The 16,934-nt window shown below is 51.1% G+C and overlaps 1 protein-coding gene across 1 annotated transcript in view; it reads right to left on the bottom strand.

Moving 5' to 3' along the window:
* Window positions 1-16,337, bottom strand: part of ASCC2 (activating signal cointegrator 1 complex subunit 2) — a 17,526-nt gene extending 1,189 nt beyond the window's left edge. The window contains exons 1-12 of the mRNA XM_017837543.1: window positions 16,209-16,337; window positions 15,230-15,342; window positions 12,709-12,783; window positions 12,055-12,162; window positions 10,356-10,424; window positions 9,601-9,675; window positions 9,031-9,217; window positions 8,279-8,493; window positions 6,647-6,766; window positions 2,551-2,772; window positions 806-917; window positions 308-384 (exon numbers count right to left, since the gene is read on the bottom strand). Of these exons, the coding sequence (XP_017693032.1) occupies window positions 308-384; window positions 806-917; window positions 2,551-2,772; window positions 6,647-6,766; window positions 8,279-8,493; window positions 9,031-9,217; window positions 9,601-9,675; window positions 10,356-10,424; window positions 12,055-12,162; window positions 12,709-12,783; window positions 15,230-15,342; window positions 16,209-16,220 (1,385 nt within the window). The 5' untranslated portion in view covers window positions 16,221-16,337. The remainder of the gene's footprint in view (window positions 1-307; window positions 385-805; window positions 918-2,550; window positions 2,773-6,646; window positions 6,767-8,278; window positions 8,494-9,030; window positions 9,218-9,600; window positions 9,676-10,355; window positions 10,425-12,054; window positions 12,163-12,708; window positions 12,784-15,229; window positions 15,343-16,208) is intronic.
* Window positions 16,338-16,934: the final 597 nt, after the last annotated feature.

The following is a 16,934-nucleotide window of genomic DNA, read 5'->3' as shown; positions in this document are numbered from 1 at the left end:
GGCTGCCCCTGGATCCCTGGAAGTGTCCAAGGCCAGGTTGGACGGGGCTTGGAGCAATGAGATGAGCTTTAAGGTCCCTTCCCAGTCAAACCATTCCACGACTCCATGACAAGCCAACCCGCTCAGTGGGATAGAACAACCAGCAGTGAAGCAGAAGGTGGGTGAGGAAGTTCACACCACGGTGGTGGTGACCCTGATGTACAGGAATGTCAGGAACAGGAACACCCTCAGCCATTCCAGTCAGCAGCAAAACACCTGCCAACTGCAGAGCCAGGGATTCACCCCCCAGAGGCTGATCCCTGCTTACCCCTTCCTCGCCAGGAAGGCCTGGCGCCTGGCCTCGGCCCTCTCCCGCAGGACAGCGGGGTCCTGCACAAAGTGGTCCTGGAAAGAAGGGAGGGAAGAGGTCAGGAAACCCATCAGCACCCTGCAAAATCCTGGAGCAGGAACAGAGTCAGTCCCCGGTTCATTATCCCTGCAGGAATTGTGCCAGGGGCTCTGAACACGCCCTGGCACCGGCGCTGGCTGAGGGCCCTCCCCACAGCCCCCCGTGCCAGCCCAGCCGTGACAGAGCCCCAGGGACCCCCAGGGTGCTCTGCTGGCACTGCCTGGCTCTGGAACAGAGCAGGTCAAAGCTCCCCACGCAGTAAATGTCCCTGCTCCAGCCTGGTCATCCCGGGAAGCAGCGGAGCTGTCGGGGGGATGTGTCCCAGCCCAGCAGCTCAGCCTCTGCCGCTGCTGAAAGTCACTCCAAAATCTGCTCCACATCACCCTGCAGGGAAGAAACAGGGTAAATCAGGGTCACCTTTGTTCTTTCCTTTTCAGCTTCCTCCTCCTCCTCCTCTTCATCCTCTTCCTCCTCCTCCTGTCCCTCCTCCTGTCCCTTAGGCCTGAGGACCTGAGGAATTGTGAACGGCCTGAGAACGAACACACAGACAGTCAGCAAGGAAGTCACTGCAGCCACAAACACTTCACTGAACCTTCTTGGTTTGCATCACATCCTTAAAAAATGAAGTTCTACGAATTTCATGGACTTTTTCCCGAAGAAAAATAAAAACAAGGAAGGAAGCTCAGCAGCTAATGACACATTCCTCAGGGTAATTAATGAACACATTCTTCACTGGGGAATGTTCACTATGGAGTTGTCACTGAAAATAATAACAGTTAAAAAAAAAAAAAAAGGAGCAGGTCAGGGAAAAGCTCAAACCTCACAAGGAATTTCTCCAAGCAAACAACTGCTTCCTTTGGGAAAGGGGCCCTTAGTAAGGAATATCCTTTGTTAAGCTTTAGCTCCCCAGCCAGGAACCCCCAAACCTCGAGTCCAAACTCAGACAGAAACACTGATGCTCAGCAAGTGTTGTGCTCCAAACCCTCTGTGAGTGGTCAGGGGTTATCCATGGAGCCCAAATTTCATTGCTGAGCCCCAGTTTCACACAGGGGGAAATCCTTGGAGAAATCCATCAGGATTTATGAATCACCCTGGACACACAGAGCAAAGGGCCTGGGGGTGGAGGCACAATTTACCACATGACTTTTACTCTTTAAAATATATATATATATATTTGTGTGTATGCTTAAATTCTATTGGAATTCAGACCCACTGTTCCACTGTCAAAGAAATAAATGTAAACCCAGAAAAGCCTTTGTTATTTCACACCCTCAGATCCAGTTTTCAGCAGAAACATCCACTAATTGTTTCTGGGGAGAGTGAGCACCTGAAACAGGGGAAAAGACCTGGGTGCCACACTAACAGGCAAACCACAAAAAGGATTTAAATTGAACCCTCATCACACTTTAGGAGGGGAAAAAAAAGGACAAAGGAAGCCCAAAGCTTCATTTTGGTTTGAGGTTAAGAACAGTGACATCTTCATAATACAGAATTGAAAAGGCTGCTTTCAGACAAGTGTTAAAGCAGCTTTTAAACCACGTGTTTTCTATCCCCAGCTCATATTTCTAAAACAAATATTCTACAGCCTCCATCCCAAACCAACCCTTTGCTTCCTAAAAGCTGATTGCCTACAGCTGCCAGTCCTTCTGACAGTGCTGAGCAGCCCATGAGGGTCTGAATTCCAGCTGTCAGCACTTGGAGACATCAGAGGGGACTGGTAGGGAGAAGTCCAGTCATACAGGTCCCCAGATTTTGAAGTTTTCCTTTGCTAACCAGCTGTTTTAGGTTGCCCAGCTACACCAACTGTCCAAACTGGCCCATTTTTCCCTGTTGCAGGGTGGTTTCTACGAGCAGAGTTTCAACACAATGGCAAATTCTCCAGTTGGTTTTGCTGATGAGCAAATTTGCAGCTGGATTTGAGGCAATGGCTGAGTGGAGGCCAGAGAATGCCCTGGCCCAGGCCACGGCAAGACTCTCAACCCACGGGAGAAGGGAGACCCAAATGTCACAGAGAGAGCAGCAGCAGCCGAAGGGGTGGTTTGAGGGTGGGGGGAGGACACACGTGCTCACGGAGGGGCAGAGCCCAAAGCCAGCACTGACCAGGTGTGTGGGACCCACCCAAGGCCGTGGTGGTTCCCCCCGAGCTCCCCTTCCCCACCCACCTCCTGCTGATGAGCTCATCGTCCGAGTCGGCGTCGTTGGCCCCCACTTGGTTGCCGTCGTAGGTGTCGTCGTACTCGTCCTCGTAGTCCCCGTAGGGCTGGGCCTGCCCCGGGCCCAGGGGCAGCTCCTCCACCACCACACTGTACTGGCTGTACCTCTCCCTCTGCTCCAGCACCAGGCTCTTGTCGTTCACCAGGCTCCTGGTCGTGTCCTTCTCCCTCCTGCACAGCAGCACAAAACGGGGACAGACACAGGCAGGGTGTCACAACCTGCCCCAGAGGGTGGGTTTGCCCCTGTTAGTGGGAGATGAAGCAACACAAGTCTCTTTTCCCAGGCCACAAGCACTCCCTTAGACCCACCTGTTTCCTTGCTGACTTATGGAGTCATGGAATGGTTTGGGTTGGGAGGGACCTTAAAGTTCATCCCATCCCTACCCCTGCTATGGGCAGGGACACCTTCCACTAGCCCAGGTTGCTCCAAGCCCCGTCCAACCTGGCCTTGGACACTTCTAGGGATCCAGGGGCAGCCACAGCTTCTCTGGGCAACCTGGGCCAGGGCCTCTCCACCCTCACAGCCAACAATTCCTTCCCAATATCCCATCTAAACCTACTCTGTCAGTTTGAACCCATTCCCATTTGTCCTGGCACTCCAAGCTCCTGTAAATAATCCCTCTCCATTCTTCTTATCAGCTCCTTCAGGTCCTGGAAGGCCACAATTAGATCACCTTGGAGCCTTCTCCAGACTAAACAACCCCAGTTATCTCAGCCTTTCCTCACAGCAGAGCTGCTCCATTCCTCCCATCAACCTGCTCTGGACTTGCTCCAACAGCTCCACGTCCTTCCTGTCCTGGGGGGGCCCAAATCTGGATGGAGTGGTCCCGGTGGGGTCATTTGTCCACTTTGGCCACTCAAACCATCCACTTCTGGCTTGGAACAAAGTCACTCTTAAGCAGAAGCCTGGGAAGATCCCACAGCAGATCAGAGCAGGAACTGGAGGCCACCACCACCCCTTGAGACAGAGAGGAAGCTTTTCCAGGAGACCAAGTGCAATCCTACTCCAGCAGAGATGTGGCCAAGGAGCACCAGGAGAGCCACAAACCATGAGTGAGGATGAGAGTCAACACAACTAACAAGGCAAAGAGCAAAGCAGTAGATAATGACTGTGATTCAACCTCTCAGAGCACTGCAAGGGTTTTGTTTTTTAAGTTTAGAAGGCAAGTAAATTATAGTCATTTTAGAGAAGGGAAGAGCAGGAACCAGAGGTGTTAAAAAGCAGGCACTGAATGTCTCAAGCTGCACAAGCATAAGCTCTGAACTCCCATTTTTCAGACCAGATAAGTACATATTTACAGAAGAACAACAAGGGATTCCACTGTCTGGCATTCCCAGGACAACTTGCAGCCCTCAGAGTCCAGGAGGAACAGGCACCAGTGCATATTACCACAGAAGGAACCTGTGCAGGGCAGTGGCAGTGACTCAGGAGGGGACAGACTGAGGTGACACAGCACCAGGCAGTGGGGAGGTGATCCAAGCAGCCTGATTTCCATTCAGAATCTCCAAACAAAGGAAGTTTGCAGCTCCATGTGGTTCCCTCTCTCCCATGACTCACCGTTCCAGGCCTGCATTCAGCTGCACAATGCCCTCCCAAGCATGCAGTGAGTTCACACATCCCCAGGCTGGGATCACTGGGATAACAGCTCCCGTGGGCATTCAGCACTGGGTAATTGCTTCCTGCCCAGCTGGTCTGGTGACTGCAGAGCTGTGTGAAATGGCACCAATCCCAGGAAAAACAGTGGGACAGCTCCTCTGGCCCCACGGTGCTGAGGGCATGCTCTGACTTAGGAGACAGATTCAGCTGAAACAACTAAGGCTGGACAGGCACAGACAAGTGGGATCACTTTTCAGGATCAGCAGAGTCTGTGCTGGTACATTCATTTCCTCACGCTCCTTTCTCTCCTCATCCTGCCTGGATTTCTCTTTCCCAAGGACAGGCCCTGCCCCAAACTGCTCACAGTGGCCAGTGCAGCAGGACCCAGCCTGCTCTGGCTCTTTAAGTGACATCATGCTTAGCAACAGATTGAACACAAGAGAATTTGGCGAGCAAAAGGCATTGAGAAGGAGGAAAAAAAGAGAAAGAATTAAATATTGATACAATTCCAATCCAAAGCAGATCTCAAACTAAGCCTGGAGAGCCCTGTTACTCCAATGCTTGGGTAAAACATCAGGCTTCTTGCTGGTGGAAGAACCACTGAGGAAGTGAAAGTTTCAGTGCTGAAAAGACACTCTGGGTATTTATGGAGTGCTGAGTGTTAAATCCTGGAGAGCCAGGTACCACAGCTTATCCTTTGACTGAGTTAGATGTGGTCAGCTTTGGGTGGAGGGTGTACAATGCCCATCACAGCTGGTCACACCCACATTTCAAACCACTCAGACCAGAAATAACGTGCCTGGAGTCCTGCAGAGCATTCTCAGTGTAAAAACTGTTCTGAAATGAAGACACAGCCTGAGGGAGGCCAAAAGACACCAGAAGAGCACCAGTGAGTGGATAATCCCAAGAGTTCATGTAACTACAGCAGGAGAGATGAGAACTTCTCCAGGAGTGATGGTGCCACTGGAGAGAAGGCTCAGCCTCCCACACAGCTGGAGGGCAGTGCCGTGGGAGCAGGGCCCCCCAGCCCAGCCCAGGGATCATCCACAGCTCCCAGAGCTCTCCAAGTGATCTGCAGAGGGAGCTCCGAGCAGGTTATTCCAGCCACTGGGTGCTCTGTGCTGATCCCGGGGCTCTCTGGCCTTGTCCAGCTGCTGCAGCAGCTGCCCAGCTGTGCAAGGCTTTGGGAGACAGGGAGAACCCAGCTGAGGCTTTGGGAGACAGGGAGAGCCCAGCTCACCTGTGCAAGGCTTTGGGTCATCCCTGTCTGCCCAGCTCACCTGTGCAAGGCTTTGGGATTCAGGGATAAACCAACACAGCCCTGCACAGGGCACCTGCCTGCACTGAGCGAGGCAACACCACGAGGAGGAAGGTGAGGTCTGTGAATTCTTAGCCATGGGATGTGTCAAAAGTCTTGGCCAGAGAGAAAAGAAATCCCTTTCTTGCCCAGCCAAACCAGGATCAGCACAGTGGCACTGCCCTGAGAAGCTGGACTTGGGACAAAAGTGGGTTTCTCCCGAGAGGCTGATGCAGCTTTGCAACCAAAACCTTAACTGGGAGCTCTCATGGTCATGTGGCTCAAATTCCACCCAGATTTCTAGTTATCTTCTGTGTAATTACATCCCAACATAGAGATCACACTTGGCTGGTTACAGACAGTGTTTAGAGTGTAGTGGAAGGTGGAACAAGATGGGCTTTAAGGTCCTTTCCAACCCAAACCACTCTGTGATTCTGTGATAGGACTAAAAAGAATCTGAAACAAGGGAACCACATTATAGAGGCAGAGTTGATATCAAGAGGAGCCAGCACCTAAATCTGCATGGAGTGTGGCACAGCACAACACACCAAACTGGGCAGAAAACAAAGTAATAACTGGTGGGGTTTTATAGAAATCCCTGCCCATTGTAGGGAGACTGGACTAAGTGACCTTTAAAGGTCCCTTCCAACCCAAACTACTCCACGACTCCAAATGCCCTTGTGCAGGAGGCTCACGGCAGCAGGAACAACACGAGGTGTCTGAGGCACTCAGCGTTATCAGATTTTGAAGTAGATGGATATTGAAGCTTCTCTTGGCTCTAAACCAGATCATTATTTATTCTCAGCTCTGAGTCACAATCCCAGGCTCAGAGATGGTCCTTTTCAAGGTTTTGTTGCTCAGTACAAGTTTAACATTAAGCCCAAGGAGCAAGAGCCTGACATTACAAATGAGCTTGGCAGAGCCACCTCCAGCAGCAGACACAGCAAAGCCAATTAGGAAAAACACCACCTGAGACCAACACCCCTCATACTTCACTTTCCCAGACACACAGGTGGGAAACATTTTTGATGGAGCCTCACCCCCTGCCAACACACCCCTGCAGGAGGTTTGCAGGAGATATAAATGTGCAGGTTCACAGGGATTTATTCCTCCTGCCACACAGAGTTAATGAGCAGGGACACGACACTCACCTCTTGCCTTTCTGTATCCGAGACACATCCACTGAGTCCCTGCTGAAAACATCAAACTCATCATTCTGGAAAACATTACAGCGGGAGGTGACCAGGGGAGTAGGGTCTGGCTTCAGCTGCCTGTTAGAAAAAACAAGGGGAGAGAGGATAAAAACAAAGGTGAAGTGAGAAAGACCAAACCCTCTCCTCCCTAAGCCCCTTGGTTTATCCTTTGTCAGTCCCAAAGTCATCCAGAGCACACCAAGACCCTGCCTGAGGTTCTGGGTCAACCCTTCACTTCACAGCTCTAGTCTGAGCTACAAGGCAGCTTCCAAATCTGATCCTTGTGGGGAAACTAAAGCAACTCCCAGAAAGCCAAAAGGAAACTCTGCTGCTCCTTTCAGAGCAAGTCAAACCCTGCAGCACCACGGAATATTCAACAGACTGCCTGCTCTCCAAACTGACTCAGTAAAGACAAACACTAAGTATGATGAATTACATGCTGGAAAAAATTCCAATAATTTGCTGCTGCTGATTGCAAGATATTTATCTCCCTGTGGTTCCTCCTTAAATCTTTCTCACGGCTCCAGGTTTACGTTTGTTCAGCTTGTAAGACAAAAGGCTGTTCTCTGACATTGATTTTGGGGTGCAGTGAGCTCAGCTGGGCAGCTGCAAACGCTGCTGTGCTCACCCATAAATCAGCAGGGATCAGAATTGGACATTTCCTATTGAACCAACAGCTTTGTTTCAAGATGAAAAAGGCAGGGTGGGAAAAAAATCCAGCCCTATCTCATTTAACTGCTGGCTTTGCAGAAAAACCAACCCTTCCTTAAGCTCACCCTGCACCAGTTGTGCCAAAGTCAGCAGATCTGACTTGGGAGCACCAAGATTGTTGAAAAACTAGGATTTTTTTTCCATAGTTTTTCTGATAAAGACGCTTCCCTTTAACGCAACAGTGAGACAGTCTGCCCACTCCTCCATGAAATGTGAACAAACAGCACATTCACATCCTGACACTCCGTCAGGAACTGCTGGTGCAGCACAAAAACACACTCACAGCTGCAGACAAACTCCAGCAACTCAATCCTGCCACCAGCTACCAACCCCTTGTACAACACAGGCAAGCAGGGCAAGCCTGGCAAGTTTGTCAGAGGACACATAAAACTGGGTCTGAATTCCCAGTCCCAGCCTCTCTCTGGTCTGACTTCCCTCACAGAGCAGCCTGTTGGATAACCACGTCTGGCCCTGCAGGGTGAGCTGCAGCTGAATTAGCCCCTTCCCTGCAGGACACCTGGGATTTCCACACCTACCACCCCAAACTCTGCAGCAAAATAACTTTTGAAGGCAACACATTCTATTGCCCAGCCCAGTGTCCCAGTGATGGAATTTTAACGGTGCTTACTTGAGCATTTAATGTACAAGCAGTTTTGTCCCTGTCACAAATCACAGCCCAGAACCTGCTCTACTCAAACCCTGAGCAGAGAACGTTCTACCCCTTGGCAGAAAGCTGATGGCAGGTGACAAGGAGAAGCTCCCACTGCAGTTATACACCCCAAAAATACACACATGCAACTTCTCAGAGCTCTGCAGGTGCTGAGCCTTCAGTGAGAACAGTGTTAAATGCTGAACAACCAACCACAAGTTGTGCCACACCTCTGCATCCTTCGGTCCAGCTTGTCCAAGTGTGGCACCAGCTTATCTTCCAGAATGTTGTTGATCACCTGCTCTGTGTTGTATCCATACTCCTCCAGGCAGGCCAGGATGAATCCCTCCCCGAGGTCAGGCAGCAGGTCCTTCACCTGGGAGATGAGGGAGTCCAGCTCCACGCCGGACACGCGGGCGACGGGCGCGGCCGCTGCACCAGCACACTGCGGGTACCAAACTGGGGTTACTGGGCAGGGACAGCAGCTGAGGGCAGGCAGGAGAGCTCAGAAACAAAGGGAGAGCAGCAGTCTGGGCTACCAGAGCTTAAACACACAGAACTCCAAGACTGGAGTCAAAAGAAGAGAAATCAGCTGTTTGAATCTGAACAGAGATGGGCACACGAGTGCTTTTGTCAGTCCACAAGCCAGCAAGGACACTCTGCAGAATCCCTTCCTCAAAGCTGTGCATTTAAAAATATGCACATGAACTGCAGGGATGGGGCAGAGTATTTGAATAATCCCCAGCCAGGGAAAACCCAAGCCATGGGAGTTACAAGCCATTTGCTGAGAGATAAAGCGGGATTCAGGTGTGGATTCAATTCTCATTTCCCAAGGCATGTGGGGCTGCACTGAGATCCAGGGAAGGTCAGAAATGACACTAAATCTCATGTTGTCTCCAAAACTGAGCAAACCAAGCCTGTCCTCACAAAGAATGAAGGGCAGGCAGAGCAGAGCCCTGTCCCACCCACAGGCTGTACCCACCTCATCCCCCGGTGCACAGGCAGCTCCTGGATCCTCCCTGTCCTCAGCAGAGCTTTCCACTACTGCTGATGCTCCAGTAGATGCTGCTGCTGCTGCTGGATCTTTCACAACCTGTCCTTTCTTCCTGTCCACCCCTTCCCAGGCACTTTCCACTGCCTGGAGGATATAGGCTGTCCTGGTCTCGTCTCTGAGAGCAGAGTTAAGGACATTCCTGGGTGTGCGCGTTCCGAGATCACCTTGGAGTAACTATGACTGTCAGTGGCTCCCAAGCCTGTGCCTGCATCAACACCCATGGAATGGTTTGGGCTGGGAGGGACCTTAAAGCTCATCCCATCCCACCCCCTGCCATGGGCAGGGTCACCTTCCACTAGCCCAGGTTGCTTCAACCTGGCCTTGGACACTTCCAGGGATGGGGCAGCCACAGCTCCTCTGGGCAACAACTGCCTCCCTCTCCTTTTTTTTTTTTTAAGGGAAACTTTCCAGCACTCGTTGCAGCTTAACCAGAGGCAGCAACAGAGGAAACGTCCCTGGTGTGAAGAATCCAACCCCCAAGGTGAGAGCAGAGGATACAGAGTGGAGGATGCCTGCTGGAGCAGACTGACATCGTCCTCAACGGGGAACAGCTCGTCGTAGTCACGGAGAAATCTGAGAATGCAAGTTTAATCAGCTGAACTCGATTAATTACCACTCCCACCCCTGCTGTGCCTCCCTGACTGCCTCAGTGCTTGGGTAGGAACACACAGAACCTCTCACCCAGCCCTGGATTCCTGCCAGGCCTGATTTTGCTCCCACTACACTGCAGCAACACTCCCCCCAGGCCCTCAGAGCCAGCTGGAACACCCTCAGTGTGAGGGGCTGTAACCCAGTGCTGCATTACAGGGAAATGTGCTTTATGGTGTGAACGTGCTCAGAATGCCAGCACAGCCAGGAGGATGAGATGGAATTCCCAGTTCTGCCACTCACTTTGCATGTCCAGCATTAGTGTTTAATATCTTCCTGGTGTGGTCACCCCAGCTGGAAAGCACAGGTCACTAATAACAGCCTAACTTGTCAAGGGAGCTAATGGCTAAATTGCTACTCTCCTCTTTGAGAGCCTGGATTAAAGAGAGTGAAGAATAACATTCCTCAGTGTCATGCAGCATCCTCCTCACCTTTACAATGAGGGCTGTGCTGCAGGCTGAAATCCTCTCACTGCAGCTCTCCCAGCTACTTGGAATGATTTCTAACTCCCCAAAGCCTCATAACGCTGTCTCGGGCAATCCTGGTGTAAAGAATGGGGGAGGAAGGAGGTGCCTCCCCTCGGGCTCCTTCCCAGCCAGACTCACCTCCTCTCCTGAAGCACTGAGGTGAAGATCTGTAGAAATTCCTCAATAAATGGCTGAATATTCTCACAGCTGCAGAAAACACAGCAGAGTGAACACTCAGAGCTAAGGCTGCCCCCCTGCACGAGCTCCATGTTCTGCCTCACCAGCCAAACCAGTCACACTCACACATCAAGGCAACACCCCATTTAAAAACAGATTCCAGGCCACTTTTTGGCTTTCACAGGAGCAAAGGGTCAAATGGAAACGAGTCCCTCTTATGGCTTCAGCAAACATTTCAGGCAGCTACATCTAAAGCTGTATCACAGTCAGAATTACAAGACAGGCTTTACAAATAGTTTGATGCCTCAGACTTGCAGTGAGCAGAAAAGGGTGTGTGGTGCCTTTGTAATTGTGCCTGTATTATATGCCTTGGGATTACAGCAGTGAACCTCCCAGAAGGTATGTGCTCACCTGTGCAAGAGCCTGTGCCAGCAAACTCCCACTGCACCCCTGGTCACAGTGCCCAGACCTCCCCATCCCACCCCCTGCCATGGGCAGGGACACCTCCCACTAGCCCAGGCTGCTCCAACCTGGCCTTGGACCTTCCAGGGATTCAGGGGCAGCCACAGCTTCTCTGGGCAACCTGTGCCAGGGCCTCCCCACCCTCATAGGGAAGGATTCCCAGTATCCCATCTCTCCCTGCCCTCCTGGAGCTTAGAGCCATTCCCCTTAATTCCTCTGAAGTATTTACAGTCCTTACAACTGAGGGATCTGAACAGGTTACTCTGGTTTGTTGATACTGTCAGTATTCCAGTGGGTGCTGAAAGCCAATCCCAGGGAAGCAGGGGAAAGGCAAGGCTGCTGTTGCCCCTTGAAGGATTGGATTTACAGCACAGACAGACTGAGGGATAAAGTCCAGGTCACAGAGGAAGTCAAGGAAGCAAATCCAATCTCATAAGGAATCATGGGGTGATTCTTGGGGGTGTCCTGTGCAGGGCCAGGAGTTGGGCTCAGTGGGTCGCTTCCAGCTCAGGATACCCCGTGATTCCATGAATTCCACAAATAAACTGCTCATCTTGGACAGTTCCACTGCTGCCAAAGCAGGGGAAACATCCAAGCAGAGCAAGAGCCCCAGAGCCCAGCAACCTACACCAGCTCCAGCACAGGTGAGGGGAGACCAGCCCAAGGGAGCACTGGGCTGGCAGCTGGGATCCAGGCTCTTGGCTCTGTCCCCACACTACAATTTTGGGTCATTTCACTTCTTTTCTTTCAAATCAGGTTAGTTTATACTTGCCTTCCTTTTGAGATTACTCAGCGCTATCAGTTAACAATTATCCCAACAGGAGTGGGGAAGAACTAGATAAAGGCAGCAGCATCCAGGTTTAAAATGACTGTTTTCAGTGATCTCTAACTCTGCACCACTTCCGCTGTGAGGTCTCAGCCAAGGTGTCTACACACACAATTAGAATTTGCATAAACTGAGGTTAGAAAGCTCCTTGGACCACAGCTCATCACAGAGATTCTGGACCAAACAGCTTCATCTGGAACATTCCTGATATACAGGACAAGAGAATTCTGATCTCAGCCAAGTCTTTGGCTGCAGCCCCAAGACAAATAGCAGTATCTGCTCATTTTCTCCAATAAATTTGTAAATGAGGAAACAGTTTCCCCCCCCAGCAATCAAATACCTGGCGAGGAGCACAGAGCCAAGTGCCAATACCTGCTCTCCAAGATGGGCTGCAGACAGACTTGGTTTATTAGGATGTGAAAAGCTTCTATCATCTTCTTCCTGGAATGTGAAATCCTCCTCCACAAATCAGCAAAAACACTTCAGAGAGAGCAAAAGACACGGTTGGTGGCAGCACAAGAATCTGTAACACACCTTCATGCCAGAGTCAACCTTCTAAAAGAGGGATTTCATCAGCAGAGTCACTTCCTTGCTGCACAGACCAGAGATTGGAGCCACTTCACAGGCATTAAGGAAAATCCATGCTCTACACAAAGCTCTTCTCAACCCCCAGTTGTCCTGACAGCTCCACACAGGACACCCCCAGTGTACCAGCACAGCCTGTGCCTTCCAATGAGGCCAAGCTGTACACAGAGATATCATCCATGTTCTCACACTTGGTTACAATTGGAGTGCACCTCCCATCAAATTCCTTCTTACACAGCACCAAAAGAAATGATTAGTCACCCCATTGCCCAGGAAAATTTGGAATTACAAGTGTCATCTCCTCAGAGCTCTTCGAAGCAGCACAAGAAAAGGGACAGAAAGATTCCCCAGGGATGGGTAAAGCAGCATGAAGTGAATTTTTAACTCAGTCCTGGGAAGCCTCCCTGAAAAGCCAAGGCCAACCCTTGCAGCCATTCTCACCTGTTATCCTCATAATGCCTCTTCTTGATTGCAGATTCCAGCTCAGGAATTGTCAGCTCATAAAATGAAGCTAACCTGTAGAAAGGGGGGGGAAAACCAGAAACTGTCAGCTGAGGCTCCAAAAATCATTTGCTAAAAGACAAACCAAATGGCTGGTTTCATTAAACCCTCCTCACCAGCAGTACTCCTTAGCATCACCCATTTTGTTATTTTTTCCCCCCAAAACACAGGCACGAACATGAGAAAGAGCAGCACTGGAAGGAAATCACACTCTTAGGAAACCACTGAGGTGCCTTTGAAGAGGTAGGAAAGAAATGCATTTGAAAAGCTCCCTGGTACTTATCTGACCCATCTGCCCAACCCAAAAACATCCCAAACACAGACCTGCAAAGAGCCAACAGACACAGAATCACAGAATTGCTCAGGTTAGAAAAGCCCTCTGAGACCATCAAGTCCAACCATCCCCAGCACTGCCAAGGCCAACACTGACCCACATCCCCAAGTGCCACATCCACAGGGATTTTAAATCCCTCCAGGGATGGGGACTCCACCCCTGCCCTGGGCAGCTGTGCCAGGGCTGGATAGTCCTTTCCAGGAAGGAATTTTCCCAATATCCAACCTGACCCTCCCCTGGCACAGCTGGAGGCCGTTCCCTCTCCTCCTGTCCCTTGTTCCCTGGGAGCAGAGCCTGACCTCCCCAGCCCCCCCTCCTGTCAGGGAGTTGCAGAGCCAGAAGGTCCCCCCTGAGCCTCCTTTGCTCCAGGCTGAGCCCCCCCAGCTCCCTCAGCCCCTCCTGCTGCTCCAGCCCCTTCCCAGCTCCGTTCCCTTCCCTGCACACGCTCCAGCCCCTCAGTGTTGTGAGGGGCCCAAAACTTAACCCAGTTTGAGTCCTCCCCAAAACACCTCGTCCCACTCCAGCACCCTCCTGGCCCTCCTGCTGTGTGCCAAGCACTGGACATGAAGTGGGACAGCATTTCCAATCAAGCCTTACTGGCCTTGCTGTTCAGCTCTGCTCCAGGTGGGCGCTCAGCTGAAGGTATCCCACATGCTGAAGGCCCAAGAGGATGTTCCAAGAGGATGGGGCAGGGAGGAATCACAGAAAGTTTGGCCCAATTTCCGTTCCAGGCAGCACACACAGACCCTCTCCTTCAGGGACAGGGCACCAAGAGACCTGGAGAGATGCCCTCCCAGAACACAGCCAGCACTGCCTCACCAGCAGGGAGATGGTGATGGTTCCCAGCACTGTGCAGCAAAGTCTGGCTGGACTCCAGCAGGAACATTCTGTGCACGTCCCTCATTAAGAGCCAACCACGCTAAATGAGTGTCCTTGAGGCAAAAGTAGCAAAGCTGGTCCATACTTTTAGTGGGGGAGAGGAATTAGCAAGTGCCAGCAGATTGGCTGAGCTCAGAGGTTCCAGATGACACAGAAGAGTCTTTCCTCCCCACATTCCAAAGCCCCAGTCATTTGGCCCTACTGAGGATGGAAATGTAGCTGCTGTCTCACTGCACAGAGATGGAGACTCTTTCAGCACATCTCTGACATCAACAGGAGAATGAAAAGCCAAAGGTTTTCCCCCTCTGAGTGCCCAGGTATGGAAGCAGTGCTGTTTGCCAGCCCAAAGAGCCACCAGCAGCCCAGCAACCTGCTCTCCTTCCAAAATCCAACGTGGGGACAACACCCAAGGAGGACAGAGAGCAGGTCACTCAGCCTGTGCTCCCTAAAGGCTTCAGAGCTGTGCAACTTGACTGGGAGCAAAAGTGAAATACAAACCCGTGTTTGCTCACACTAAGCAAACAAAACAGGGGAAATAAGGACAGTAAATTAACACTTCACTCAATCCTAAACAAGGGATGGTGAAGGCAAGACTCCACAAGGTGATGTGGGGGCTGAAACCACCTGGAGCAATGTGGGAAGGTGCCACTCAAGGACCTGCAGCCTCTGTGGGACAAGCTGTGCTGTCTGGACCTTGAGTCCATCCTGACTCATCCCCACTGTGCTCCAGAGCTGCACAGGGAATCAGTGCCAGCCCTGCTGTGACAGGGCTGCCTTGTCACCCTCTCCCAGGCACTCAGCTTTTGCCAGGCCTCAGTAATGCTCTCTACCATAAGACTTGGGCATAATATCAAACAAACCCACTTGTTTTCAGCTGTTGAAAGACCATGACTACAAAATACTTCCTGCTTCCCTTGCTTGGATCCCACAGCAGGAAGATCTTTATGTCCATAACTTGTCCCTCTCCACCCTTTGCAGAGCACACCAAGTACTGTCCAGCTGGGTTTTGAAGCTGCCATGGATGCCTGGCTCTGGGATCACTCACAGGGCTGAAGGTGAACATATAACAGCAAATCTAGACATCTCTATCCATTTATTCATTCTGCTGTGTTCCTGTCAGTGTGAACCCAGCAGCCTCTGCATTAAATCTGTCTCCTCTTAACGAGGGAGGGACTGGGACAGGACACAGCAGCACATTCAGTATTTTCACTTTGCCAGGACAAGCTCTGCCTGCAGAGCAAGACGTACCTGTAACAAAACTCGTGTTTTTGGAAGGTCTGGCAAGCCAAGGGGAAGACATCAAGAAAGGCCCAGAGTGTTGTGCAGGTGTCACATAAATACAGCACAATGTCCTTCAGCTCCTGGGGGGGAAAGAGCAGTTACTGAGGGAAGAGCAAGTTTTCCCAGGAACACAGTACATTCACCAACAGGGACACAGCATATTCAGGCCAGGCCTTTTCCTGACTGCACAGTCTAAACTATAAACATGTTACAGGGTCTGGGGGCAGAGACAACATCTCTCCTAAAGCCTCCCAAACTCCTTTAAACTCCTAAACCCTTCAGAGACCTATAAGGCAATCCTAACTGCTTGCTTTCGTTAAAGGTCCTGTGAAATTACAGGAATTCTCATCAGATCTTGTTGGGGACAGTGGCTTTGTTCTCAAAACACCCTCCACATATGGAATTCTTCCCCGTGTAGCTGGAAGCACTGCACGGGAAACAGAAAGATGGGAGTCAAAGGGGTGATTTCAGCAGCCTGGTCCAGTGCAAGATGCTTTTCCAGGGCAGCTGAAACAACCCCCACCACAAACTGAGTGATTAAGATTTTGCAGACTGTTCTCACTGACAGCGGCCTGTCTTTGTACAGCCCCCAGCACTGAAACCCCTCTTAATTACCTACAGTTAAAGTACACTGTGGTTAAACACACACTCCTGAAGGAAAAGGCTCAGCTCTGCTCACTGCCAGGGTTGGGGGGACACTTCTGTCAGATATTCTGTTACATTATGAGCTGGTTAAGCAAAAAAGTTGCCAGGTTTCAAACCTCCCCCTTTACAAGGGATGTGGGTGACATGCACACAGGCAAAGCAATCAGCTCAGGGTGGGAAGGTTTGATCACCACCTCCTGTGACAGTGGAACAGTGACACGGAACCACGTGCTGGGTGAGCCGCCCCTTTTTTGGGAACAGGAGGGCACAACAGGCACAGCCCAGGCAGGAGCAGCCCTACCTGGAGGGGCATGTTCCCTGCAGTCACACTGACTTTCTCTTCCAGCTTCTGAGGCTCAGCAGAGGCTCCTTCACACTGCAAACCACACTTGTGCAAGATGTTGTTGAACACCTAAACCAAGAGACAGGGCAGTGTTAACAGAGAGGAGCAAGGCAAGCTTTGTCCTGGGAACAACCACTGCCCATCCCAAATGCAACTTGGGACTGTTTCTGTAATACCTCCTGGTAGTGAGCTATTCCCAAAGCCCTCCTGCCCTCCTCCCTGAGGCTGGCAGGACAGATTTTGTGGGGTTTTTTTTACAAGCAAAGGTTCTGGGGAGGAGCTGCCAGCTGCAATGGTGACCAAACCCACCCTTCTGCAAACTGCTCTGATATGGCAGAGCACAAAAAGCAAGTGGAATCTCTGCTGCCCTCCCCAGTAATTAAATTGAAGGCTTGGTCTTGCATCCCAGGATATTTTTACATTGTGGTTTCCCCTCTGAGATTTACCTCCAACAGTTTCTTAACACATGGGAAAAAAAAAGAACAATGTGGGTTTCCAAAAAGTCAAGTGACATCATAGGGGTCTTGGGGTAAATGACACAGAATTGTGGAATCATGGAAGAGTTTGAGTGGGAAGGGACTTCAAAAATCACACAGTTCTGCTCCCTGCCATGGGCAGGGACACCTTCCACTAGCCCAGGTTGCTCCAAGCCCCGTCCAGCCTGGCCTTGGACACTTCCAGGGA

Source organism: Lepidothrix coronata, unplaced genomic scaffold, assembly GCF_001604755.1.
Source record: "Lepidothrix coronata isolate B3197 unplaced genomic scaffold, Lepidothrix_coronata-1.0 Scaffold305, whole genome shotgun sequence".
NCBI lineage: Eukaryota > Metazoa > Chordata > Aves > Passeriformes > Pipridae > Lepidothrix > Lepidothrix coronata.
The sequence above is the reverse complement of the archived record's forward strand: the minus strand, read 5'-3'. Positions and strand labels throughout refer to the sequence as shown.